Source organism: Wasmannia auropunctata, unplaced genomic scaffold (assembly GCF_000956235.1).
Source record: "Wasmannia auropunctata unplaced genomic scaffold, wasmannia.A_1.0 LD335365.1, whole genome shotgun sequence".
NCBI classification, from domain to species: domain Eukaryota; kingdom Metazoa; phylum Arthropoda; class Insecta; order Hymenoptera; family Formicidae; genus Wasmannia; species Wasmannia auropunctata.
Genome location: NW_012027525.1, coordinates 330,884 through 357,718, shown reverse-complemented (window position 1 = coordinate 357,718; position 26,835 = coordinate 330,884). Strand labels below are relative to the sequence as shown.

Here is a 26,835-nt window from a genome sequence, read left to right as displayed (position 1 = left end):
ATCAAATTCATGTAATCAAATAAATCATTACATTATAGAATGTTACCTGCGTATAAAAAGCGATTTCGTTACCGAAGAAGTCTGCAACTCTGAGAGTTTTTCTTGTTCCAGGATTTTTTGGCATCGACTTTACGACAATATTCGCTTGTACATGTTGCTTTGAATCGTCATCGATAATGCCATTCACTTTACCCTTGTAAACATTTGACAAATAATTATCGCCTTTAGCAGATCCCTCGTTAAAACTCCAATCTGTCAGTTGCACTGTTTTCCCATTGCATACTTTAGAGAGGATACTTATCAGCACGTCTTCTGTAAACTTGTCATTTATTTCGCTTAATGTGACACACTTTTTGTTCAAACTCATACTTTTTTTTCGTTGAGCAATTTGCTAAGATCTCGTATGTTTAAAGTTACTTTATATTTATTTATATTAATATTCAAAAGATTGATATTTTACGGAGTAATGAATTATATTGCGACTACCATTAATGACGAGACTGCTATGCTTTATATAACTTATCTTTCTACATTACGCTTTATCAGCGTTTGATAAAGACGCGAGGCATTAGGTGACCTAGAGTAGAAATGTAGGATATTTATGATAATTGGAAAACGTTATTTATTACGAAATGCCTGCTGCTGGCAGAAAAGTCCACGAAATATATTTAATTTATTGAGTTATATTTGTAATTTATGTATTAATATATTCATTATTACGTTTATTTAATTCGTTGGTTAAATTTTTTTTCACTAAAATGTAAATTTTTCATACAATATATTTACCAAAATCCAATTCTAATAGATTATTTCGAAAGAAACAGAAATTATTATGATATCATTATCGTTGTTCATTGTCTCATGATATTAAAATATAAAAAATAATGTCAATATTTTCTGAAAACAAAATATTTTTGCATAAAAAAATTAAAAATTGAAACGGAGAATGAAAATGGAAAGAAATGGTACAATAAAATAAAATCATATAAATATGCGTACATAACTAACATATTATATTTATATATTACAATATAAAATTTGTTTATAGGAAACCTAAATTCGGGAACATTTTTGCGTAATGCGTGTCAAATTAGAAACTCTGACAGCACTTTTGTAAAATTGATCTAAATTATACTATCCCGAAATAAATTAATAATATCGTGAACACAACAACTTTGTGAAGGCATATTCCAACTAAAATTCGTTCTTTGTAAAAATGTAAAAATCAAGAGTATGTTTTACGTACATCCAATGCAACTAGAATGACTAAAATCTCATTCGATAGTAAGACAGACGTAAGACTTCGCAAAAAAGCTTTTATTTACATTTGTTCCATTTCGTTTAGCGCCTAAATTTATAATTGCAATAAAATCCCACACAAATCGATCGCGCACTCACACTGATCACTTGTTGTGGAATGTTTCACATAATAAATACAGCTTCTGAGATAAATTAAAATACAAGTCTTGCACCTTTTTCTTTATACAACCAAGAGATGTATAAATTCCAATGTGTCGAATAGAATCCAATCGGATTCCATCGTAACAGTAGATCCACTCACGACGAGCCCGTATACCTTATTTACAATGTCCATATATAAACATATACATTGCGACCTATCGATATACGAAGTGAAAGGTAAAAAGTACTATTTTGTACCTTAGAATCTGAGAAATAAAGTAAAATGCTGGCCTGTGTGTGTGTGACGTTAAAATCGCACTTTATGTCACCTATTCTAAATCGGTAATAGTATTTTTTTTTTCGTCTTCCTTATTCTTCTTCGATTTATTAAATGTAAATCTGTTGACATTAGTCGCGTCTTGCCTAACTTAACGGCTAAACTTAACGTAACCCGCAATTCTTAATCTAGTCTTAGCCGCTAACTAAATCGTACAATTGGACTGAGTGATAAATTATCATCGACTGTACAAACATCGCTTTCAGCTTGACACAATCATATCCTAATCTCGGAATACCTGAATGAGAATCGTAATTGTTTTCCCCAGTTCTGTGTTTGGACCTCGCGTATAATTTTTGTAAAAAATATACTTCCTGCTGATCGCAAAGCTGACTTTATGTCGAATTTTCCGTCATAACAGTGAATTCAAAGAAGAACAAGTACCAATCGAACAGGTGGTTACTGAAACTGCTTGAACGTACGTACAACTAGTTAAAATAATGCATCTTATAAAAACTGCTGGGACAATGTAAACACGTCGAAGTCTTCTATAAAAAGTGGCAGCGAATAAATAGCAAATAGTGTTTGCTAAAATACGTCGAAATTCCTTGTGTGGCAATTAGAACGGATTTAAAAATCATTTGTTTCTCCGATACGTTCCACAGCCGTGTGTTCGGTACTAACAGTGAACATAAAACCGAGATAGAAGCGTTTTCCTATATACTTCAGTGAGACACAGTATTTCTTTATTTTTTTTTTTTTCAATCACATGAATCTTAATAAGTACCAAGTGCCTAATGTAAGATCAAGTTTCAATATACCCTGAACTACCCACATATAGGTAGAGGAACCCCAAACGAGTTCGCCGTATACTTTTACTCGCTTATCGAGGATCAAAATAAATATGTATAGATATCGTACGGCAGAGGCTTGGCTCGGACGTCGATGCGAAGCGGGAGAGCAGGAATGGCAATTAGGTTTGTCTATACACAGGACATATCTTACATAGAGTACGAGATAAAATTAGTTTAGACCGAAGTTTGCGAGGGCGACGATTCTCGCGGGTGTCGATATATCCTATGTTTCATCGACGACGATCGTTACGTCTGCAACAAAAGAACATCGATTATATTACATCACTCGCGAAGACGAATGATAAATGACAAAATAATTTTATTAATTATATACATCGAACTTTATTTATTATATATATTGAGAAGTTCTTTGGACACGCGTCAATTAATATTATGATATTAGCGTCTCAATATTTTCTTTACAAGAAAATTAATCAATAAATTTATAATTAAAAAAAATAATACAATAAAACGCGGGTTAATGCATTAAAATAATATCCAATTGACATTCTATTTCTCGTTACACCTACCGAGTCAACAAGAATCACGTTCTAGTCATCGCGTTGGCACAGCCTTTATGTGTTGTTGTAAAGTTGGTGGTGGGTTTGATGCTGACTCGGATGCGAGTGCTGCAGCGAGTGCTGGTGCTGATGGGGATGCTGATGCTGTACCGTGGGATGCCTCGCGTTGTACCTAACGCTACCGGCGAGCGAGCTTCCCCTGCCGTGAGTGCCGACCATGCTCTGTGTGTCGGACAGCTCGTCCTCCTCCGCACCAAGACTCCGGAACCTAACGAAGCCGTCCTCGGCGACTAGCATCGTCGAGCCGCTGGTCGGAGGTTGTTCGTGTAGGCCTTGAACAGGCGTATGCCTCCCACGAGTCTCCGAGTTCCTTAGGGTCTGTATGCCGTTACCGTGGCGACTTAAGGAACCCCGACCTTCGTGAGGAAAGTGACCCATCGTACCTGACTTGCGAATGGAATGTCTCTCAAAGGTACCTGCGCAACGAAAATAAATATTAGTTTTCGTAAATTAAAAGTTATATTAAATAATCTGACTAAACAACTAATATAATATCAGTTTCTTTAGATTGAGAAGTAAATTCTACACAATTCAATTGCGAAATAGATTGCTAATGCAAAATGTAACGCGATATTACAATTCTTTTACCTGATATGTTCAAATGCTCGGGCAAAGTGTTCAGTGGAAAACTATCGTCGTAGACTTGCTTTCCCGTTCTCATGGTATAATTTTGAATCGCTTGGTTGGTGCTACATATGGCGGGGTAGAGTACGTCGTCCATGTTTTCCGTGGAGGTGGAACTGCCGCAGGGGAACAGGGCGAAGCCCGAGTGTGCCGAGTGTTGCTGCATCTGTTTCTCGCGCAACGGATACTGGGACAGGCTGGCGACCCAGGCTAAGAGACCACAGACGGATAGCTCTAGCAATCTGACGGAGAACTGCCAGCCCCACCAAAGCCACGGATACTGCTGCGGACGTTCCTGAACGCCGAATATGCCGTAGAGCTGCACGAAGCCCATGAGGATGAACAACAGAGCGGTGGCGATAGTGGTGGTGATGGCAGTGCTGAGAGCCACCGTGGTAGGATCGGCGCCCATCATATGATTCGCGCCGGCCGCCTTATTGCTGGCCATGTGAATCTGCGAACGCACCACCCGGTACACGTACATGTAGCACAGACCCAGGGTGACGCAGACGATGATGTAGATGCACTGACAGATGAGCGGCAGTATTTTCGCCTCGTCCTGGTAGCCGAGCATGTGCGCGGACACGTGCAGGGACACGCACAGCACAATGTGCACCGTGGACGAAAGTACGAGCGTGATAGGCGAGACGATGCTGTTGTTAAGCGAGGGCGCTTCCGAGCACCGGGCGAGGTACAACATCAGAGTGGCGAACGCCGTGGACAGGAGCGGTGCCGGCAGGTACATCAGCACCCTGGACAACGACTCCGGCAGCGAGTGTCCGAGATTGTAGGCGTCGTAGAAGAGGTGGAAACACCTCAAAGTGCAGATTGTGGTTAGCAGCAGGTGAACGGCTAGGAAGTACGATTGCGTGAGTAGATTCGTTGCCTCGTTGAAACGCACGATCTTGTAGATCGAATACAAGGCCATGAGCGTGAACATAATCGCCGCGACGTATACGTGCAGCGACCAGGCGATCCGCCACGTGGACTCGAGGGGATGCGTGTCGACGTGCGGTATCAGACGGTCGTCGTCGTCGTCGTCGTCGGCGCTCGCCGGTCGCTTCGGCGTTGGCGCCGGCGGCTGCGCCTGCGGATACGGCAGCCTCTCCGTGTCCACTATCTCGATGCTGTCAGTCTTCAGGCCGTGTTCGTTCCTCAGGCCGTGATAGCCGTCGTCGTCTTGCCGGCCAGTGTTCGGTAGGTTGAAGATCGTCGGCTGCGTGACGGCGATCCTCGAGGGATCCGTGGTACTGCCGGACGCCTTCGGCGTCATGGTGCTTGGCGACGACGTCGTTTTGTCGGTCGTTGGGGCGAGGTGAATATTCGGCAGCAACGGACTTTTCGTGGCTAGGGGCTTCAACAATATGTCGGGGATATCTTGTTTCCTGCCGTTGCTGCCAGACAAGATCCTAGAAATACTGGGGTAATGAAGGGTCACGAACGAAGGGTCGTTTGTGCCATTCTTCCGATCGACCTCACCGGATTCCGCGGGCCTCTGCTCTCTGCTGTCGGGCACGCTTGCCGACTTGTTCCTCGAATGAGAATGATGCCTCTCGGGCACTTGAGAGGGACTCTGAGGTAGATCCGGCGGTCGGATGGGTATCCGTTCGTGCGCCGGCGTCAAGCTCGGCGGCGGTACCGGCCTCCTGTTACCGGGGTGCACGTCCGAGTTGGTACCTCGCAGCGTGGGCTTGTCGGCGAACGGGTGCAGATACTCTGGCGGCAGGGGTGGGGTGAAGAGCGCCCTGGAGGGCGGCGCGTACGACGGCAGATCCCGAAAGACGGGCGATGCCGTGGCCCGCGGCGCCGCCGGATACTTGATGGCGGGTATCGACGGACTAGCGGTGGTTGTACTGGTGATCGTACTGGTGGTCAACGGCGACGGTACCGTCGACAGCGTTGTACTGGCCGACACTTGAGCATCGTACGCTGGCACGCTGCGCTTCGTGGTCGCGGAGCTGTGCGCCACCTTGTTGAAGATCGCCGCTAGATTCTTCTCCAGAGCGGTGTGATCCAGATTGAAGATCGGGCTGTTAGGCCCGCCATCGCTGCTCGCCGAGCAGACGGTCGAGCAGGATTGTATGGCCAGCAGAGAGGAGAGGAAGAGCAGCCGCATCATCGGGGTCATGATCCTCGTATTGAAGATGATGATCGCGGACACTTAGACGCCCCGTCCGGGCATCGGTTCATTCCATAACAGAGTCAACGCCGCTTCGCGACGAAGACGACGTTCGAGGAGGAAACCTGAATCCGTAAGGACACTTGTTGGGACGAGTCTTTGTCGATCCCGTACGTTCCTCGCTTTTTCTCTTTCCACGCTCTCTGTTCAAAGATACTTATTTCCTCACACGGAATTCTGTCACATTCCTGAGATCGGCTGTCTCTAAGTCCTCTCACCGTGTCACTACCCCTCCTCGCGACATCCGGCACGTTTTCCTTCGACGTCGGCGTAACGTTATATTTTATAGCCTGTGCTTTCGCGATCGATCGTGGATATCGTCGATACACGCGAAAGGTTCGAATGGGGTAGGATGGGGTTAATAGTATCTTCTTTGTAACTATACTTGTATCTACATTTTTTTATGTCCCGCATCAAATAGAATCTCCCTCGACGTCTGCAATGTGTCGAGCGATTAGGCGGCGTGTAAAGACAGGATTCAATTTCTTCTCTTCGCAGCATCCACCATCCTCGGGGTCCACTACCGTCTCGCCTCATGTGCTTCCATTATATACGGAATACGCAATATCCAATCGCCTCTGGATTATTTTGCCGCGTTAACTTCGTTATCGTTGTCCCGCAGTTGACTCGATTTAAAATCTATCTACTTGCGCGACCGATACGGCGACGACACGGGCTTGTTAACTGAGTTTGATCCGATATCGCTGTTGCTGCTGCTGTTGCTGCTGCTGCTCTTGCCGCTTTTGCTCCCAGAAGGCCATCCCAGATCCGCGAGAGCCCCGGCCGGAACGTGAATCGCCGGGGGAGCATTTAACGCGCCGAATTGGCCCGTATTCCTAGTCGCCGACGCGGCTTTGTAATTACCGTATCCATTTCTTTAATTGGGACGCGAGCGTGTTCGTTGCAGTCATCCGTTCTACGATTCTTTCACGACGTTGTGCCGGATACCTGCAAAAAAATATCTCTCGTTAGTTTAAAGTGAGTTAGAAAACAATAATGACAATTTTTAAAATATAGATATATATATAAATTAAAGTAAATTAATAAATAAAGGCATCGTTAAAAAAAACTTCTAAGATTTTATTTCTTAAGGGACTTCACTCACATTTTTATAAATATGCAAAAAACTTGATTTTACATAAATGATTATTAACATGGATTTATTTGTTCTATTGAAGTTTACCGTAACTAATTTTATTTTTCAAATAAATTTCCAGTTTCTCAAATTTCTCAGATCTTAATATTTCTTTATTAATTCTTCTTTATCGATTACTTTTGCGTGCCAGAATTTAAAGTAAATACTTCAAGGCGTAACTGTTAAGAATTTCAATCGAATATCAATAACTTAGTTACTCAACAATGCAAAACATTTAATATAGGACATGCAAAAAAGGTTTTCAAATTGCAGGAAGCATAGAATCTTTTTTTATGTAGAAATTAAATAATTGAAAATTTTATGATTTCTGACAAAATTTGATGGTTTCAAAGTTTTTAACGATTTATAAGCAAAAAGGAAACGTAGAAAAGTAGATTAAGTGTTTCGTTTTCAGTAAGTTACACAGTTAAGCGGTTGTTTACGTTCCCGATTTCGATAACGTTTCGCATCGCGCATCAATTAATCGTATAAACGGATAAAAATAAATGTACACCGACCGCAAATGCACAATATCCGTTACGCATCATTAATTTATGCGTTATTAATATTATTAGCCCGCAGAAATATGTAAACCAGCAAGTTCGCGCTGAACGTAATTGAGTTATTCATAAATACTACTATTTATCGTTATTAAGTTAATTAATTCCGATATTGGCCACCGCTACCACCGGCTAGTAATTCGCCACCGGTAATTGATCGTAAAACGATCCGCGTGGTGGGGTATAAATTTCTGAGATATCTTAGACAACGAAGGAAGTCCTATAAAACGATCGCTCTCCGAACCCTTCGCGATACAAACCAGGAAATTGATTCGGCCAGGTAAGACGGGACACGTGGATGAGTCAGTCATTCGAGAGACGAAGGTAGGGGAGTGACCATTGATTTCTCCCCCCCCTCCCCTCCCCCGGCGGCTATCGTCCGATATCTCGTTCCGCGAAATGAAACTTAATAACGGGGACATCTCTTCCGACCGCGAGAGATTTGATTTTCAGTCGTTCGACCGCCCACAGCAAGTGGTGAACTTGCGATGCACAATGTACTCCATAACGAGCGATATTCCGAATATTCCGGAACAGACAATGCAACGCGAATCACAGAAACAAATCTAAACAGTTAGATGTAAATGTTAATTACCGAATCACGCCAGCAAACCGTAATAATGATCATCCAGTGATTGTTATCTCATTACAACATTACGATTCACTCTGAACCGCAATATAACATAACAATGAAAAAAACAGTGCTGATCTATATAGCATTTTTAATCTGACAACTCGAAAGACAAATATAATCATATACAAAAATAAGTTCTGCATATGGCAAATTGATTCGGCTAACAATATCCTTTGAACTCATTGGTCATTCTCTACATCACTTCATAAACAGCACAGTCAAGAATGTCTCGTGACTTATCGTGGCTAAAGCCTCGTGGTAAAAATAGTAGCTTACATTATGATTAACTGTTATTATCGTATATGGTTGTACAGCGATGATATAATGTGACGAGAGAATCGGAATAGTCGCAGGGGAGTGATTCCGTACAGTCGATATTATGATTCATAAGCGATCAGGAATATCTCGTGCCACTTTGTAGACAGCAAAAAGCATGTCCACGTCAAAAACCAAGCACGATAAAATATAGATGTATGCCTTAAACGTTGGGCGAGGTGTCACGATGGAATGCGTATACTCTTTCCAGGCTGACAAAAACCTGGCCTGGGGTAGATACATATATAGCCTAACCGAGGCTATTTGTCTCTTTTTCAACGAATATTTTAAGGTCGGTCGGTACCTTAAAATATTCGTTGCATGCTACCTCACGTGTAACCTGATTTTCAAATGCTGCCACTATCAAGATTCTATCGAGTGAGAGTGGATAAGGTTTGACATCTATGGAAGATTGTAAAAATAAATCAATCATGTATCATGAAATCATAAATAAATTCAGATGACTTTACTAGCGTCGTTACTTGTCTCGCATATTGAAAATATGCCGTCGGAAATTTCGAATTCAGGACATTAATAAATTCAATTTTCTTATGGGAACTTTGAACGTCACGTATTTACACCTCTTGGAAATCGCGTTTCATTAGAATTCATATTTTCTAGTGAGCAGATTTCTTAATTTTAATCCAATACAAAAATATAATAATTATCAATACATGATATCATAATTTTTATTAATTTTTTAGAATATAAAAAATATTAGAATAAACATATTAAAACTAAAGGATTGGTAAGAGATAAATTATATTATCTCACTTTATGTATAAAATTTGATTTTTTAATATTTTACTATTATCTATTGCAAGCAAGTTTTCTTGTTTGGAATCTAAAAAGACACCTGCTGATCGTAAAGAAGTAATTTGCTCATAAATAAATTCATCAAATAATTCGCCAATCAATGAAACGACGATAATTCTACATCATTTCGACGTAGCCATACATTATACTAGTTTAGCACATAAATCTCATATCGATATGTACCACCCGTTTGCTTCGGTAATTACAAGCTTCGTGACATAGAATCATTGAAATCGTTCGCGGTAAAAGGGCATTATGCTGATACACGTTTGAGATCCGCATGTCACGATAATAGTCTGTGAATTAAGCATTAGATCGAACATTCGCCACACCAAGAGGACGACGAACGTTCTAATCGATAACGTGGCTAGAGCCGGTCCTATATACAAAGTTTATTGAAAAAGCATCCGTTTTGTTTTAACAAACAATTTATTGAAACGTTAAAACATCAAAATATCAAATTCTCTCGGTGTAATAACTTTTTTTTCCAACAATATAAAGAATTCGCAATCGAAAGAAAATAGATATGACGAACATTCTGTTAATATGGTTCTTCGATCTTTGCTTCAAACGACACACAGTTGCTATTCGGTTGACACGATTTCTGATTTTAACGCGCCTTCATTCCCAAACGCGCCGCGACTTATCATTAACAGCGTTTTCGCGGCCAGTTTATTTTATTCGGCAAACACGCGATGTTCGTTGGTTGGTTAATTGGTTGGGTTGGTTTGCGCATCTGTGTCCTTTCACCCTTTTACGTTTGTCCCCGATCCATCGAATCGCGTGATCGCACTCGCCGATGCTGCGCCAATACACAAACCCTGCGGGCGATTTGCTCGATAGGAGTTGATTAAACCAAATCAATGCAGCTAATAATATCGTTTGTTAAGGCTCAAATGCGTTTACGCGACCGAGCAGGTAATTTTTGTCATCGTTTCTATCGATCTTGTTCAGCTTGTTACTATTCTATCTTCCTGCGTGAATACAAATGACCTGGACTGTGATACTTTCGATTACCATGATTTTTCGTATTTTCTTTTGCATGTTGTGGAACGAATGTCGAGATAAGTGCTAACAGCTCCGTATTAATAGTTTCTACTAATTTAATCTGCTATTTCCAGTTTTCTAGCAAAAATTTATACTCCACATTTAGCCTGCTAATAACAATAAAAAGAGAGGAAATAAAGAGTTTTTTTAAAAAGCACAATTTTCGAATGTATTTTTTATATATTATATATTATATTATAAGTAACGAAATGGTACTGTTTACTCGAATTTAGAACTCCACCTTTCCTAAGTTCTAAGAATGATGGATCGCAAACAAGGAAAAGTCTGTCATGTATGTACAAGGTATATGTTGACATAGGTTGTTAGTTAACATAGTAAGAGGTTCACGTAACTTCATGTTTCCTTGGCTTAGTTTAATTAATTATACGAATGTCGGGATTGGCATGTTAGGGGGCCACGTTCGTTCACATGCTTCCGTACGATATAATATCTAGGTAAAGCTACCTAGCTATTCGTGACTAACTACCGTCAGTGGATAGGGATGAATAGGGTGTGGAACCGTAACCAAATGGGGCACGAAGACCCAACGGAAGTGTTTACGTCTATGATTGGCGAGCATTGGCGAGTTATTCTTGTAACGTAAAAATTTCTGACGTGTCGCGGTTCTTTTAAATTTGTTAAATATGCGGCAAAGTCTCAATTCCGTACCGATGCACTTTTCCATTCAGTATCATATATATAATTTTTTAAAATTCCATTTATTTTCGTGACCCTGTTGTGAAAATATATCTCTAATTAAAATTTAAAAGAAAAATTTGCAACTTGTGAATTGTTATATTCATCTGTTTAAAAAACAATTCTTTAAATTGAATAACGCTTGTGGCAAAACAACAGTCAGAAATAATAATCTTTATATTATATTATATGAAGTCTCTGTTTCTGATGCGGTTTTCTTTAATTCTTGCACGCATTCATAATTATAAACGTTCAAGAAATTATTTATTTAGCAGATAATATTTTTTGAATACATTAGCAATTTTCTATATATAAAGCTTCGTTAAAATAAAATTGAAATTGTTTGAGGCCTGCATAATGTATCGTAGTTGTCGATAAAAATAATTTTCAATTCGTGAAACATCACCGGAGATCGCAGACAGTATTTCAGGGGACAGAAACGTTGGGGGAGAGAAATATTTGTTCAACGCATATTAATTTCGACTAAACGATTTCAAAATGTGTTTGCTGTGGCCATCAACGGGAACTTCGATCATCGTAACAGCAAAATATATACAATGAATATCAGTGATAGATATTACATGTTAAAGCGCTTTTGACAAATCGAAAGAAAAAAATCCGAATCAGATAAACTCAAATTCCCATTTATAAAATCATAAATCTCGATTTATCGAAACCTTCAAAAATATATTGGCTGAATTGTCTTTGTGTGTTTAACAGAAAAATATAGGCCATTAAATTTTCGTGCAAAGGACATGTAATATTAATACGGATATACATATAATGATATTAATTATTTTAAATACAATTCTAATTATAATTATAATTTTATAATTTTTTTTTCAAAATTTTTATATCGCAATTTGATCGACTAAATGGTAGGGATAATGTAAAAGTGCTGAAAAAAAAAATCGAAAGTCGTAATCTGGTCGTTGCGAGGATATTGGCGGCGCTAAGTGAAATGTGATCATGTTCGATCTGTTTTCAATTCCCAACAGTCCCTGAGCCGAATTCATTATCAACTGTTCCTGTGCAAGCAGAATAGCCAAACAAGGAGGAATTATAGGATTTGCCCTTTCCCGTGATATACAACTTTAATAAACATATTTCTAAAACAAAGTTGTGCTGTTTCTGTTGTATGTTGAAATCTAGATTTTATCGTTTTATGGAGAAATTTCTCCTCGCCGTGTCAATAGTATTTGCAAATAATTTCGTTATTACCAAAAATTATATCGCGAAAGAAAAAAAAAAATTCCCAGAGAAATGCAAAAATGTACAAGATATCACCCATCAAATTTTACCTCAAATATTTTCACAAACATTTCAATTACTATTTTCGAAGGAAAAATATGTTACAGATGAAATATTTGCAGATTGAAATGGATTGAAAAATAGACTGAAATCTGTACACCAGGCATCTCGTGTACGATTTGTTTGTAGCCTATAACTTGCTCGGTGAAAAGCCTGACACGTGTTTCGCGATTCGATTATCTCGTCCGGATAACTGCCGCACGCTCTTCAATGGTTAGTGATTGCGTATCGCACGCGCGTGTATAATTCGCGCGTGTCACGCGGAGTTACATAGCAGCCGTCCGCGAAGTCACGCGAGGAATTCAGCCGCGCGATGCTCTCGCGCGATGCAACAGTGCTGGATTTACTCGTTCACTCTCACGCGAGATTATCCTCTTATGAGCGTGCGTCCTCGTGGGACGTATTAACATGCCGGGAAGTCGATCGAGTGCGGCACTCGAACCTGCGAGGTGTCAACTTTTCCAATTTCCGTCAAGTGCCGGAGATCTTCCTTCGGGTTGAAGGAAAAAAATACCACTCCAGTCCTAAATCCTCGATACCGAAAGAAAAGCACGAAGCGGCTCCGACTGCCAGACTCGTCAAAGCGGCTTAGTAGCAGGCTAAAATATGTGTTCTTTTCATTACCGTCTGTGTTCTTATCATAATGTAAAATTTTCCCTTTGACAACTCAACGATTCAGCTTGATTGGAGACGGCGATATTTTATACCGTGTTTGGATTAAGTTCTCTCTTAACCCTAGAAGTGCACGCTTCCCGATACGATCATTGAGTACAGCCTCGAGTCGCATGACGTGTAGTTATCCCTCATTAGCCCCCTTATTTCTTCCTCTATGGAAAGAGGACGGTAATCTATTCGCTGAAGTCTTATAAGGAAGGGTTCGCAATCGATCCTGATTTTGACGAGCTTCGCACATGAAGTTGAATAATAAATTCGATAACATCAGACACGTAGCTTTTTAATTTTAAAATTGAGAGGAAAGAAAATCTCTCTTATAAATTTGATAGATTTGATAAGTCTTCACACGCGCGCGAGTACCACATGTATGAATTCGTTGAAAAATTTAAAATTTAAGAGAAGAATTAATTTTGTTTTATAATTATAAAAATAACACAAATAAATAATAACATTAATAATGCAACATATTAACGATCAAACGTATATCGTTCAGCAATTTTAGAGACGCAAAGGTAAATATAAAAATAATTTGAATTGAATGTAATAATTAAATAATGACTAAAAACTGCTAAATCCGCAGATAGATATTTTTGTAATTAATGTAGTTATTTTTCAATATACTGAGATTGCACTTTTCGACCTAGCTACGCAAGAATCGTTTAATCTAAACGACGTTACGATCGTAAATTTAAGCTGACTTAAGATAAAATGTGAACTACATAACTGGGTCGAGTTCCAACGTATTTGATAAGTAACCCAAACCCGTGCACCGTATTAATTATTAAAAGCACTAAGGCGGGACTATCTGCCTTTATGCTGGCGTCTCGCGGGGAGCATTACTCGAGGAGAAGGTGAGGAAAACCCCCGGGACTCGACGATGAAGTGGCCCGCAGGTGAAACCTCTCCCAATTCCGTTAATTATTAAACATGCTGTCCCACTATTTCCTACCTTCAAAAACTTACAGCCGACAACATGCATCCTATTATAATCCGCTAAATTAACTCGCGAAATTAAAGCAACGTCAAATAATTGAAAATAGAATCTTGTTAAATTTCGGTGGGTTAATTTTAATGGAATTGGGACAATAGAAAGATATCGTAAACGGTTTATTTCTAAAGACTGCAAAATGTAAAAATAAATTCCACTTTTAGTCTACTTTAAATGTGTGACATAATTTAAAGATCGTAACTTTAACAATAAGTGAAATACTTTAGGCTATACCATGTATTATGTATATATGTAGTTCTATTTAATTTCAAGTTTCTTTATTTAACAAAAACAGTTTCGATTTAATTGATCTCAGTAAATAATCATACTGATTTATATAAATAATCATACTGATTTATTTTTCTGGAACTGATGGCCATTTGAGAAACATTAATTGAAAAATATAATTTTTATATTTACAATGTTGCACAATTTACTTCTCTGTGTATCTTAAATTCCAATTAATTTCTTATTAATTATAAATCTATTGAGAGAGACGGAGGGACATCTCGATATTGAAAGTACCGTTATTCATTTTAACATCCCTGCTCTGTATACTTTGTACTCTGTATACAGAACGTGTGCCGCGCAAATAAACGGTATTATGGTGCGCGTGACTGAAAAATATCCCCTAATTAAACTCGTCTCAATGCAAATTAGTGCGCACAGAAAATATTTATTAAAGTAATTAGTCATGCGGGGCAGTCTATATTTACCGTAGTCTCATGGCTCGTATTACAGCGCAGCGGCAAAGGTTTTGCCGATGACAACGGTATAGCCGGTACGTGGCAATTTTAGAACTTTGAGTTAGTCATGTTCACGCGTACTGTATAATTCTCGTAGAATCGAAATTATTCCGCTTGATTGTATAGAAATACGTTGCATTTTTCCTGCGTTTTGAATCTCTTTTCATTTAAACAGATCCAGCAAAATACAGAATATGTTATTTGATATTCCGAGACGTTCCTACTTCGCAAACAAACTCGAAACCATGTAGTAATCACGTAATAATCGCGAAATTATTGTACGCCACTGCAAAGAGTACATTTATATCTATATTATATTTACATGTATCAGATGAAATGATTCTTTCTTTCTAAATATATTCGAGCGAACCGTGCCACGCACATCAATATGAAAAACTATCGCCAAAACAATCGTCTTTCATTATTAAATGTCGTTAAAGTGAATTTTGTATGAGCCCCATTAAACTTCTTGCTACACCAAGCACTCCGGATCGCGCGCGCGCGTAGCAATTTTATATCCCTTTAATACCTAGTTGGAGTTTCGCAGAAGACTCCGGCTAAAACAACAATTTTCACGTTTATAAAAGAAGCAGCTTGGTTAATGGACGATTACGTTTATAAGCCGTTATTATTTTATCCTGCAATAAGTTCGACTATTCAACGGTTTGAATTGCAGTAATTTTAATGCACAACTACCATCTCCTCTCAAGTGTTTTTCCTCTATTTGCTCTTCTACATTCACGATCAACTATCGATAATGACGCCTCTATTATTCAGACTAGATTTACAAAAACATCGTAAAACTCGTTATGTCATTAATAATTGTAGAAAACTGTTGTTTACTACATCTTCTTCTGTTTATTGATATTTTAAATTTTATTAAATTTCGTCTTCTCGCAATAAGCGTAAATTTATCAATTTACGATATTTTTGAGAGATAAAAAACAGAAAAAAAATATTAGTGACATTTACAATCTATCTCTCATTGCAATCACATAGAGGTAGATTGTAAATGTCGCTACGATAGAGAAATGTCGGAAATAAATCATTCTGATTGTGACTAATAACTTCATGAAAAAAAAACTGCTCGTCCCACCGACTTATTATGTTGCAAAGTGGAGCGCTCGTCAAAACAGCGCATGTATGCAGAAAACGATGAGAAATCTATGGGCAATTAGTGAACAGAAATTGTCCCGTCTGAATGAGAGGCCGCTCATTAAATCAACTTCAAATTAACGATATACGCTTCATCTGAAAATGATACACATTGTTTCGAATGCAATCACTGTCGAGTGTCATCGGTATCTACCCTCTGCAGGCTTTGTCGACGCCCTCATTGAAAATACGTTGAGAAATAATAGCCGGTGTCATTTTAAGAATCTCCTCGGAAAGTTTGTACACTGTGACGTTATCTCATCTATAACAATCTTCTTTCTTTCCTCGGACAAACTCATAATGCACGCGCGTCGCTTTTACAATAGCACAGAGATTTGCGACTGGAAAAGCTTGCGCTCCTTTAATAACGGCTGCATCTCAATCTCAACCGTCAAAACAAACAAATATTTCATTTTAAATACGGGAAATATAAAAAAAGGAAGTGCAATTAAAAGGGAAGCGCATCAGGCCTGTAGAATCGCAGGTCTCGCGCGGCACAAAGTTCAGTTACATAAATAAAAAATAACGGACGGATATATAGATTTTTTTATGTTCGCGTTGCACGTACCCGTCCGGATAAATCGATCGGCGACTTCGAAACTTGGGCGTAATTTTTCGCAAATCGAGATTTCATCCTCGCCGTACGGGCACTCGAGTAGAAAGGGGGCCGCGACTTTAAAATGCAGAATCGAGGGGGAACATCGTCCAGATAATGCGTACACAGTAAAATTTAATTACCCGACGCGATTTTATGGAGCTCGCCGCTGTTTACTGCACGCAACCTAATGGTGCCTTCGTATCGGTTTCGGTAATGAGACACGGCCGAGAGGGAAAGGCGAGGGAATCGGGGAATATCGTCCCCGGTCGGATTATAACAAAGTTGAAATATATAAACGCGCTGCGCGTAACTTTAACGGCGATTATCGAACTATGTTTTATGTGTATACCGGCGGCACGACCGGCAGGAATGTCGTAATCGACGTTATCCTTCGTAAAAATAACCGCTTTCAGGTTGGCCGAAACGGCATTAAGGCTTCTGTAAACACAGACGGTTTTCTTTATAATATCCAAAACGACCGACGACTGATTATCCGGCTTATTTATGCCCGTATGAAAAAATTGTTTGAGGAACAGAAGTAGCCTATCCGCGCCACCGCCGGACGTTCCGACGGCTTATAATACGTTCGCCTTTTTAAGCGAGGGTTTCCTTCTCTCCCGCTAACAAGATCGTAACGCGCCGATATGGACGATCGGCTGAAATTCCTACCTCTCTCTCCGAGATGCCGATAGGACGGGTAGGGGGAGGGCCGTGAGACGAGGGACGGAAAGATCACACCGGGAATACCTGTGCGACGTTCCCTCGTACGAAGGATTTAAGAAACCGAAGTGCTATCTGCGAAAGCTCGATCGAACGCGCAATAAAAAGCGCAATAAAAGCACTTCCCGACGAATTCGGTCGACGGTTTCTCCCGACCGATCGCGTTTCCACTCGCACGGCTTCTTCATAGGGCGTCTCTGGATTTCCCCGCGCACACCCTTTTGCCTACTTCTCCAATCAATTTGAAGTAAAAACTTTCTCTTGACAAAACTCGGAGAGCAAGAATATCTTTCGCGTTATCAGCGATTGAAATTTCAAGAATTTTGTGTGACTTGCACTTCTAAAAGAGTAATAAATATTATTGTGCACGAAGCTACGTAATTTCCGAGATGTTCAGTATAATTTACCTGATAAATAATCGCGAAATCAAATATATAACACTATATATGTAATATATGTATACGAAGATATGTAAACGTTTTTAGAAGAAGAGAGAACAGAGAGACAGAAACAAAAAGAGATATTTTTTCAGCGTTAAAATTCAATTGAATACAATTTCAAAATTATTTTCATAATTCGCAAATCGGCTCAAATACATCGAAATTCCTATCGAGATATAGCATTTTAAAGCGTCAAATGACAGAGATCAAATAATCGCTCATGGGCTTTCGCTACAAAAGTATTCTCACATTTGCTTAAGTTTTCAGCCACAATTTTAAAAATCGAATTTTATTAAAGCACCATTTGCGCTCGTATCGCGATTATACACGATTTTCCCTTATGGTCGCTTTTTATCCGCAGCATTATATCCGTGTTTTCTACGGCAATTCAATCTTCATGAAATTACAGAATCGTTTTTGTCCCATTAGCGAATTAATTTTACGCGTGTAATTTAACTCATTTTAATATAAGGTATAACATTCGCAAGGTACATTTAATATTAAAAGCTAGAAAATGTAGGTGACCTCGGAGCAGTGGTAGTTTATTAAATTTGTAGAAAAAGAGCCAACTTAAATTTACCGTGAGGTCTGTTATAGCGTCAGTCACCGTCATTGTGTAAAGTTAATGGCGGGATGATGTCCCCGTGTATATGTTACGGTAACGCAAATTCACTAGTGGAAGTATCGCGTTACAAAAGATACTCGCGTTACACCTGCTTAAGTACCTAAGCAACGCTCCTTAAATTATGCAAATATACATCACGGCAAAACGTCGGCGGTGAATTTTATCCGCCGCTACGCCCCGCGTTCGCTCGCAAATAGCCCCGAAATACGAAGCTAATGCTAATGCGCCCGGGAGAAATTTGTTAATTCAGTATTTCGTTTCGCCGCATTATTTTAGATTGTCTTGCGTTAGCGTGTGTGTGTACAATTATGTAATAAAATTAAAAGACACTAGAAATCTACATTGATATTCGCTGTTGACGGTAATCGTTAGCTGCGTGACATATGATTAATCGATCATTGAAACGATTTTAAAATAATTTCGATAAACTAATTATAAGTTTAATTCCTATAGTTCTTTCGAGCACGGCTTTTGCATTATCACTCTTTACTTTACGAAATTATCAGAGAGATGAAGGGAAGCCCCGTAGCTATTACGAACATTCTATATATAGATTGTGCATTGTTAACATAGATTATCCGTCAAAAGATGGTTCCCCTAGCTTATACGAAGACTACACGCGAACTGTATATCGCGTGTAAATCCTTGTATCATCGAACAAATGAATGTAAAATTAATCAAGCAAATAGCCGTATATTCATTCAATTTGAGCGAAACAAAGACTAGGATTATTATTATGTAAAAATTGTAGTTCCTTTCTTGTGAGAAAAAGAGACACAATAAAGCGCGCGCAAGAAGGTTGAACGTAGAATCAGCGTTTGCCAAAATTCTTTTGCATAAATATTCCTTTTGCGGCGGCAACATTTATCTAGCTTAGGAAATTGGTACAATATGGGAGTCACGTGACTTGTGACAGCCTTTATGAGGTATCATGTACACAAATAATATAAGCTACGGTACACATAGGCAAACGTATGCTCATGGGAAAAGAGAAGACAGAGAGGAAAAGGAAAGAGAGAGAAAGAGAGAGAGAGAGAGAGAAAATGCGTCGCGCATCTACATAAATTCTTTACTGCTACGTGCATCGCATATTTCCGATATTCTTGCGCAACGTGTTGTAAGCTCTCAGAACTTTAAAGAAACATTTTCTACTATGATCAGTATAAAGCTATCTCGCGCATCTGATAAACTGTTGCTCGTAACAAACGATGCCTCTGTTATAGATAATGTAATAAATAACGGATGCGAGAAAAAAAAATATTTGTTGCAAACTCGCGCGTTTATCGTCTAAAATCAGACATTTCGCTTTTTCCATCATATTTTCCAAGCCGCGCAAACACGCAGAATGTTTTAATTTTATTCTACATACATATGATGAAAATCTCGCAATAAATCCCTCTAATTCTATATATAATCCTGCGTATTTATATCAAAATATTTCTAAGAGCTCACGACAAGTTTCGGTGTTCAGGGGAATCGGAGTGTGTCTCGCTGAGAGTCATGCATGTGCAATGACCGATCTTTCCGCGAGTCGAATCGCGACGGACACCGTCGCTCGCGAAAGGAAGACGACCCGCAAGCCGACTCGAGATCTCTTCCGGGCTGTCGATACGGCGATTCGCCTCGCGCTCTTCTCTCACTGACGTGTGCCGCGTTTGCTTCAGTTCCGGGATGCATACACGAGACGGAGAGAGGGAGAGAAAGAGAAAGTGTGTGTATGTGTGCAGCAAGTTTTATTAACCCTCTCGCGTATACCGCTCGCCGCGTATGTATACGGGAACACACGATGCATCGGCTACGAGTTTCCCTTCCCCCCTTCTCTCTCTCTCACCCTCTCTCGTCTTCTCTTTCTTTTCTCTCTGCCCAGTGTACATACAAGCGTGTATAAAGCACACGGCGCGCGTTCTGTGTACTTGCAATCGATCGTTGGCGCGTTGCCACCAGCCATAGTGCGTTTCTTCCTGCCTCTCTTCTCCCTTATCACCCCTATCGCAGTCTGTGTGTCTTTTCGGCCTGCCTCACTCTCTCTCTCTCTCTCTCTCTCTCTCTCTCTCTCTCTCTCTTTCTCTCTGTCTCTCTCGCTCGCTCGCTCACTCGTCTCATCCGGCACGACGCGTTCGCACATACCTTTCCCACGATCTATAAATTCACTCTCGATGATATTGTTCCGCGATTGAGCATCGTATCGAATCGCGTCATAGCGGCGCAGATAAGAACCGTTCGACACCCGGTATTACGACGATATAATCATTACGATACGAGCGCGAGATTGGATTTCGCTGTTGGGTGGCGAGTAACGAGGGATGCGTGGCTGTTTGACCTTTAAATTACCCTTGTAATAGATATTTCATTGATATCCCTTTTGGAGGCGTCATCCGCCACTTCCGGCGAATCTCGCCTACACGATATGATAAGAATGTTAAAGATTAAGAGTTTATCGACATATCATGACCTCATATAAAAGTACAAGATTAAGTCTAACTAAAGTTGATCATTTTACAATATGTGTGGTTACTATTGAAATTATTCATTTGTGAGAAATAAATGTATCTATAAAGATGAATATCTTTAAGTAAATTTCAGTACGTTAAAGAATTCGAATATCTTTATGAAATTTTTAGAAAGTTTCAACTCAAAAAAAGCAAAGATAAAACTCTAAATGAGTTAACTTACTTGCTACATAGCAAAAAATTCGTGAGAATTTTCGTATCTCTGAAACAAAATTTTATTTGGCGTAATGTTGCCGCAAAAAGATCTCGGAAAGAATTTTCAAAATGTTTTGATTCATGTATCAATTCAATAACATATATACTTACAACTTTTATAATTAATATAGACATTAAATATAAATATTATAATAAATATAAGGCGTATTGTTTTGTGCTATACATACAAATTAGAAATATATATATTGTATACCATTTGAAAAATTAAATCAGATATTCTTTGATCTTTTATAAATTTCTTATAGAATTTACTTTTTTTTTCTATTTCGTTTTATTGTTTTATTAAATATTTATAATTTCATCATGAATCGCACTTACATTTACATTTCTTTTTTTACTGATAAAAAACAAATTCTAATTAAAGGATATATTAATTTTTATTGCAGGAAGTTCTCTCTTGATCCTAAACGTCAGAGATATATTGATTAAACCGTATTGCTTAATATCGCGACGTGACTTCAAGAATAAAAGCCACAGAACTGCGAACGCTCGATATTCCAAGGCACAACGCACGGATGATTTCAATATTATTGGAATCTAATGCTTTAAGCCGACGGATGCGCGTGAATTTCGATAAAAGCGGAGTTTGCGAAGTTAACTTTTGTGTTCCCCCGCGTGGTAGCGAAATTGCTGCGCTCTCCACGGGCAAATAAAACAACGGATATCTGATAAAATCGTTTCGTCCATAGGCCGATTTTTTTCCGCCGCCGCCGCCGTCGACGGAGGCAATTGCGCAAATTATACGGCCGGCTGATAAATACGCAAATGCCGCACGATAAATCGGAAAACTCCATATATAATCTAAATGCAGCACGAGAACATTCCTCGGATTTCTCCATTTTCCATTGCCCGAAACGTAAAAAATTTCGTCCTAGAATTACCGGTCGAATAAAAAAGCTCATTCAATCGTGCAATTTATGATCATCAATTAGTTATGGCCGTAAAGAAAGTAATGCAATAAATATAATTAATATAGTTTTTGAGATAAGAAAATTACCATCCGCGAACAATGAAATTAAAAGAATCCAACTACTTTAGATAAATTATAAAAAAATGTTAAATTAAATCGTTGTGAAACGCTTTTACGGGTAAATATTTGATTTACGTCGTGAAAAATAAAATAACTGTCGTCAATAATTGACTGCTGTCGACTGACGACTATAATGAATTAATTAATTATGCGCATTCGAGACTAATCGACGCGTGAAAAGATAAAGTAAATCCTTTTCCCGACGCAGATCTGTATTTTATCATTCTTATTGATTTTCGTTCAGACAAGAATAATATGAACCATTTATTTCGAAGGAGGGGAGTATAAATCAAACTTTGGAACACTGAATTTGCATACGGCAGGGGTTACAAGTAGATATACGTGTAAAAAGGATTCTCAAAATTTGATTTGGACAACTATGAAAAAAATGGAATGTATACGTTTTAAAATTGCCACGCAATTCTTTAGTATCACATATATTGACGCAGTTTTGAAATTAAAATTTCACGTGAAATTTCATATAAAATTCAAATAGTAGCACAGAGAAATATATACAATAATACAGAAATAACGCTCTTTGCATATACGTGACTTTTTTGCATTTAATACAATAATTGGATATAATCTGGTTTGCGAATTAACGCATTCAACGATAAATATAACGTATATCATAAAAATGTCCTTTTATATGTCACAAGTATTATCAGTTAAGTGACAGGTAAGAAGGAGTAGAGCAACTGACGCGACACATTCCAATTAATTCTGTACCTAGTCAACTATTTGTACGGGAATTCTATCAAAAAATTGCGACTGTTTCCCCTGCAGGCCGTCATTCCTTTTCCCCTTTAATCAACCGCCACGCGACAGTTGCTATGACGACTTTTGATTGAAGTAGCATTTCAAATTGGCTTTGTGCAATCGCACTTAACGAACGCTTTACAGTGTTCCATTCATCGCAATAGAGAAAGACAGAGACAGGGGGTTTAGAGTTTAATATAATGGGTATTAGCGATATTACGAGCGGGCTGCTTATAGAAGGGAGTTGGAATAAGTAGCGGCCGCTCCCGAGGGTGCCCAGCTGTTCGAGCTGGGGAAAGGGTTTTGAGGCGAAGAGGAGGGTTGATAGAGAGGTTGGCGAGAGTCGAAGGAACTGGAGGTGAAAAATCCTTTTATTTTCTTTTTTCGTGTCAAACTTTGGATTTCGCCAAAGGTGTGGTGACCACGGTGAGGTTCCCTCCCCTATTTCTCAACCTGTTGAACCCACCCTTTACGCGATCCCGTCCTCCCCCCTATTCCTCTCTAACCGACATAACGCACGATTTGTTTTTTCATGGTATTACCGCATTCCCGATATTCCGGTGATCTTGCGACGATGAATTTCATGGTTCATATGATTCAATTTCAGTATACACCTTCTATACTTCTATACTTCTAAGTTTTCAAGCTTCATGAAAACAATGATATTTTCTATGATAGTTTTCTCCTAAGAAAATTAAAACATTATAAGACATTGTTCCCAAAGTGCGAGTTTTACATAAACATCGGCGGAGAAATAACGTGAATTTTCCTGCGAGATAATGCCGTGCCAGGAGAGCGATAGATGTCGAAAGATTATTTGATCGCGAACAATTCGCGTGAATTCACGCGCGAAGTCGAAAATGACGTTACGTATCGGCAGTGATGCTGTCAATATGTAACATCGCACGCGCGCAGTTATCCGCTTGTGCGCGGCTTACTGCAGCCGCCGTTTGCAAAGCGCGCATTTTTGGAAGGTGGTAATCCCGCGATCGACGCAGCTTGCCATCGCACGGCCGACGCGGCGCCCTCCCCCTCGAATCGAGAGTGCTACGTGCGGTGCTACACACGTCACGCTTTAGTCTGAAAGGCAACCGTTAACAGATTTGCAAAATACCCATAAAATGGAGGAACTCTGCCAAAATCTGTTTTGCTTACTTACTTGCTTTGCATTCCGATCGTGAAATTTGTGGCAAAATTTTATGCTTTTGCAAAAGAATTTTACAATAATACTGTTTTGACAATATAACATAGATATAGAGTCATTTCGACATTTCAATGTTTCGTAACAAACAACATAAAAATAAAAAAAATCAAATACAATCCATTTCTGCGAATCTTATCCTATCTTCAACCTCATCGTTTTACCTGTGGCTATCTCGACTACGAATTAGCGGCGTTTATCCGTTGTAATAAAGCGCTTAAGAAATAGCGTCGGTATTTAAGAGATTAGCAGCGGGACAGAGAGAAACTCTCCTTTGTAGTTGACAAATCGAGGACAATCCAGCCGAGCGGAGAGATTGCGCGACGTCAGCTTCGAAGATATCGTTCCGCGCGCTGGCTGCGGCATTCTCGCGTCGCGTTTGCTTTATTAGGCACGGGGCTTGACTATATATATCTGTTTATCGTTAAACCACTTTTACGGAAACACGCTCGGGGCAAGATAGATTACCGCGCCGCGAACGAGCGGGCTCTTTACCCTGGTTGCAACGATGCTCGTTGCAACCGGCTTCTCCGCTCCCGGCGCGGCGTAACGATCTCCAACGGCGTATCTGGACCGCGTGATGATATGAGCCCCTCTAAATGGGGAGGGGGGGGAGGGAGGAGAGGAGGGGCTGGCAGCTCCGGTCGGTCGTTTTCACGATAAAGATATGAGCAAAGTCGCTCCCCACCTTTAGCAGACGGAGAATTTCATTAAGTCGACGATACTCGACGAGCTGAGAAAGTTAATGTCGGATCCTTATTCTTATAACCATCATCCACTGGATGAAAAAGCGGACCAGCCGCAAAATTCGCACCCTCTCCGAATCGCGGCTGACAGGACGCTGAATAAAATTAACTCTATGACGAACGATCTTTTTTTTTACTCTTTTTTTAAGAGGGATTTTTCAGGTCTCCTCAGACCTCACGCACTTCTAGATTACTTATAAGACAGTTTGGTTTCTACAGCTATTAAGTGCTTTTCTACTTGTTGAGTTGTCATAAAAAAATCGGAAAAATAATAGATGTAAATATCATCACATTTTATACATTCATATGTTACACATTCAAAATGCATGTGTTATATCAGCAATCATGCAATGTTAAATAGCTTGCACAATATTTACTTTAGAGTATATGGTGTATAATACATTAAACATATAAATTTAACTGATATCAAAAATAGTCTGTTTTTTACTTTGTCTCTCTCTCTCTCTTTCTCCTTCTTTTTTTATAAACAGTAACAAAGATGCACAGCATCGTGAAACGAAAACTTAAAGAAAATCTCAATAAAGTACTAGTCAACTCTGGCATTCTCAGACGAAAAATTTTCTACGTCCCGATTCGCGCGCACCGCGCAAAAGTTCGAAAACTTTGAAAAATTGCACATCCGTACGGGCCGGCTATAAATAACGGTTGGCGGCAAGAAGCGCGTGACTTATGTTGCATGCGACCGTGTGTCTCTCCCAGTGCATTAATATTTTCTCGGAATCTCGACAGGGCTATGCCTTTTTATTGCAACGTACGCGCGATGTAAATCCAAACGCTCGTATCGTACGGCTCGCGTAACGCGATATTTCTTTTTCATCTGCCGCAGACACCGGCTGTCACCGACCGTATGATCTGCACATTACCAGTTTCTAACGAGGAAAACACCAGCTACTCAGACATTCCGGACGCGTAATGGGGTGTAATGGCTGCAATTTTCGAACTTTAAAATCAAATATTTAAAGGGTTCACAAGTTTTACAAAGAATATAACGATTATAAACAAATTACTCAAATACGATATTGTACAAGCAGAAAATAAATTTATTATCCGAAATAATTCTTTAAACTCATTTTTTTGTAACACCTAAAAGAAACTATTTTTTTTTGTTACAACTAAACATTATCTATAAAGATATCAGCGCATCTATAAAATAATTCCTCTTTATTGAAACTTTCTTTATGATGCTGTTTGAAATGCTACATCATTCATAAACAGTAACATCTATAAGCAAAAAAGACTAGTGATTTGTCACTATCGATACAGAAGGAATGCCAATATTTGTTGCCGTTTTAATTTAGTTTTTAGACGGCACAATATTCGATATTCCAATATCCACTATAGTTCCCTATTTTTCAATATTCCATTTTTTTAAACCGATGGTATCCGTTTTTTCAGCTTTACTGAAACATTACTGACTATATTACTTATTCATCGTTCGACTAAGAGACAATAGCTCAAAAAAGCCTTGTCCCATCAAAAGGAATAACAGAACACGTAAAAATTCAGAGAAAAACCGGAAAAAATTTGAATCATGCCCGGCCCGGGGTTCAATTATTTAAAGCTATGGAAACTTTTTTGATTCGAAATAAATTCTCGGTCTGAAATAGGGACTTTACCATTTTTATATAAAAGTCCGTAGTCATGTGAAATGACTGTCGCTGCAGATATTTGATAATTCTGGCAAACAGCGATAAATGTCATCGGTGCGCTCAACTAATCGCTTCTGTCGCTCGTTATAAAATGGAATAACGGCCGTTGATTTCGCGGCTGTGTTCTTTCGGTTAAACAAACGAGTGAATCATGTGCGATTACCGGCCAAATCTATTGGAAGTAATACTGTGTTCACAGTGGCGCGTGCAAATTATACAGATTGATTGCTTGCGGTAATGAATTGCGAGATCGATGAACATTGCACTTGCGGCACGACTTCATGCTATAAATCTAAATGTTCTCCTGCTGCTGCATTAGTACATTA

General features: G+C 39.3%; 2 protein-coding genes across 2 annotated transcripts in view; both read right to left on the bottom strand.

The window, feature by feature from the left end:
- LOC105457131 overlaps positions 1 to 520 on the bottom strand; it is a 2,477-nt gene extending 1,957 nt beyond the window's left edge. Inside the window, exon 1 of the mRNA XM_011701610.1 lies at positions 47 to 520. Within this exon, the coding sequence (XP_011699912.1) occupies positions 47 to 367 (321 nt within the window). The 5' untranslated portion in view covers positions 368 to 520. The remainder of the gene's footprint in view (positions 1 to 46) is intronic.
- Positions 521 to 990: 470 nt separating this feature from the next.
- LOC105457130 overlaps positions 991 to 26,835 on the bottom strand; it is a 77,738-nt gene continuing 51,893 nt past the window's right edge. Inside the window, exons 3-5 of the mRNA XM_011701609.1 lie at positions 3,702 to 6,864; positions 3,063 to 3,529; positions 991 to 2,784 (exon numbers count right to left, since the gene is read on the bottom strand). Of these exons, the coding sequence (XP_011699911.1) occupies positions 3,108 to 3,529; positions 3,702 to 5,865 (2,586 nt within the window). The 5' untranslated portion in view covers positions 5,866 to 6,864 and the 3' untranslated portion in view covers positions 991 to 2,784; positions 3,063 to 3,107. The remainder of the gene's footprint in view (positions 2,785 to 3,062; positions 3,530 to 3,701; positions 6,865 to 26,835) is intronic.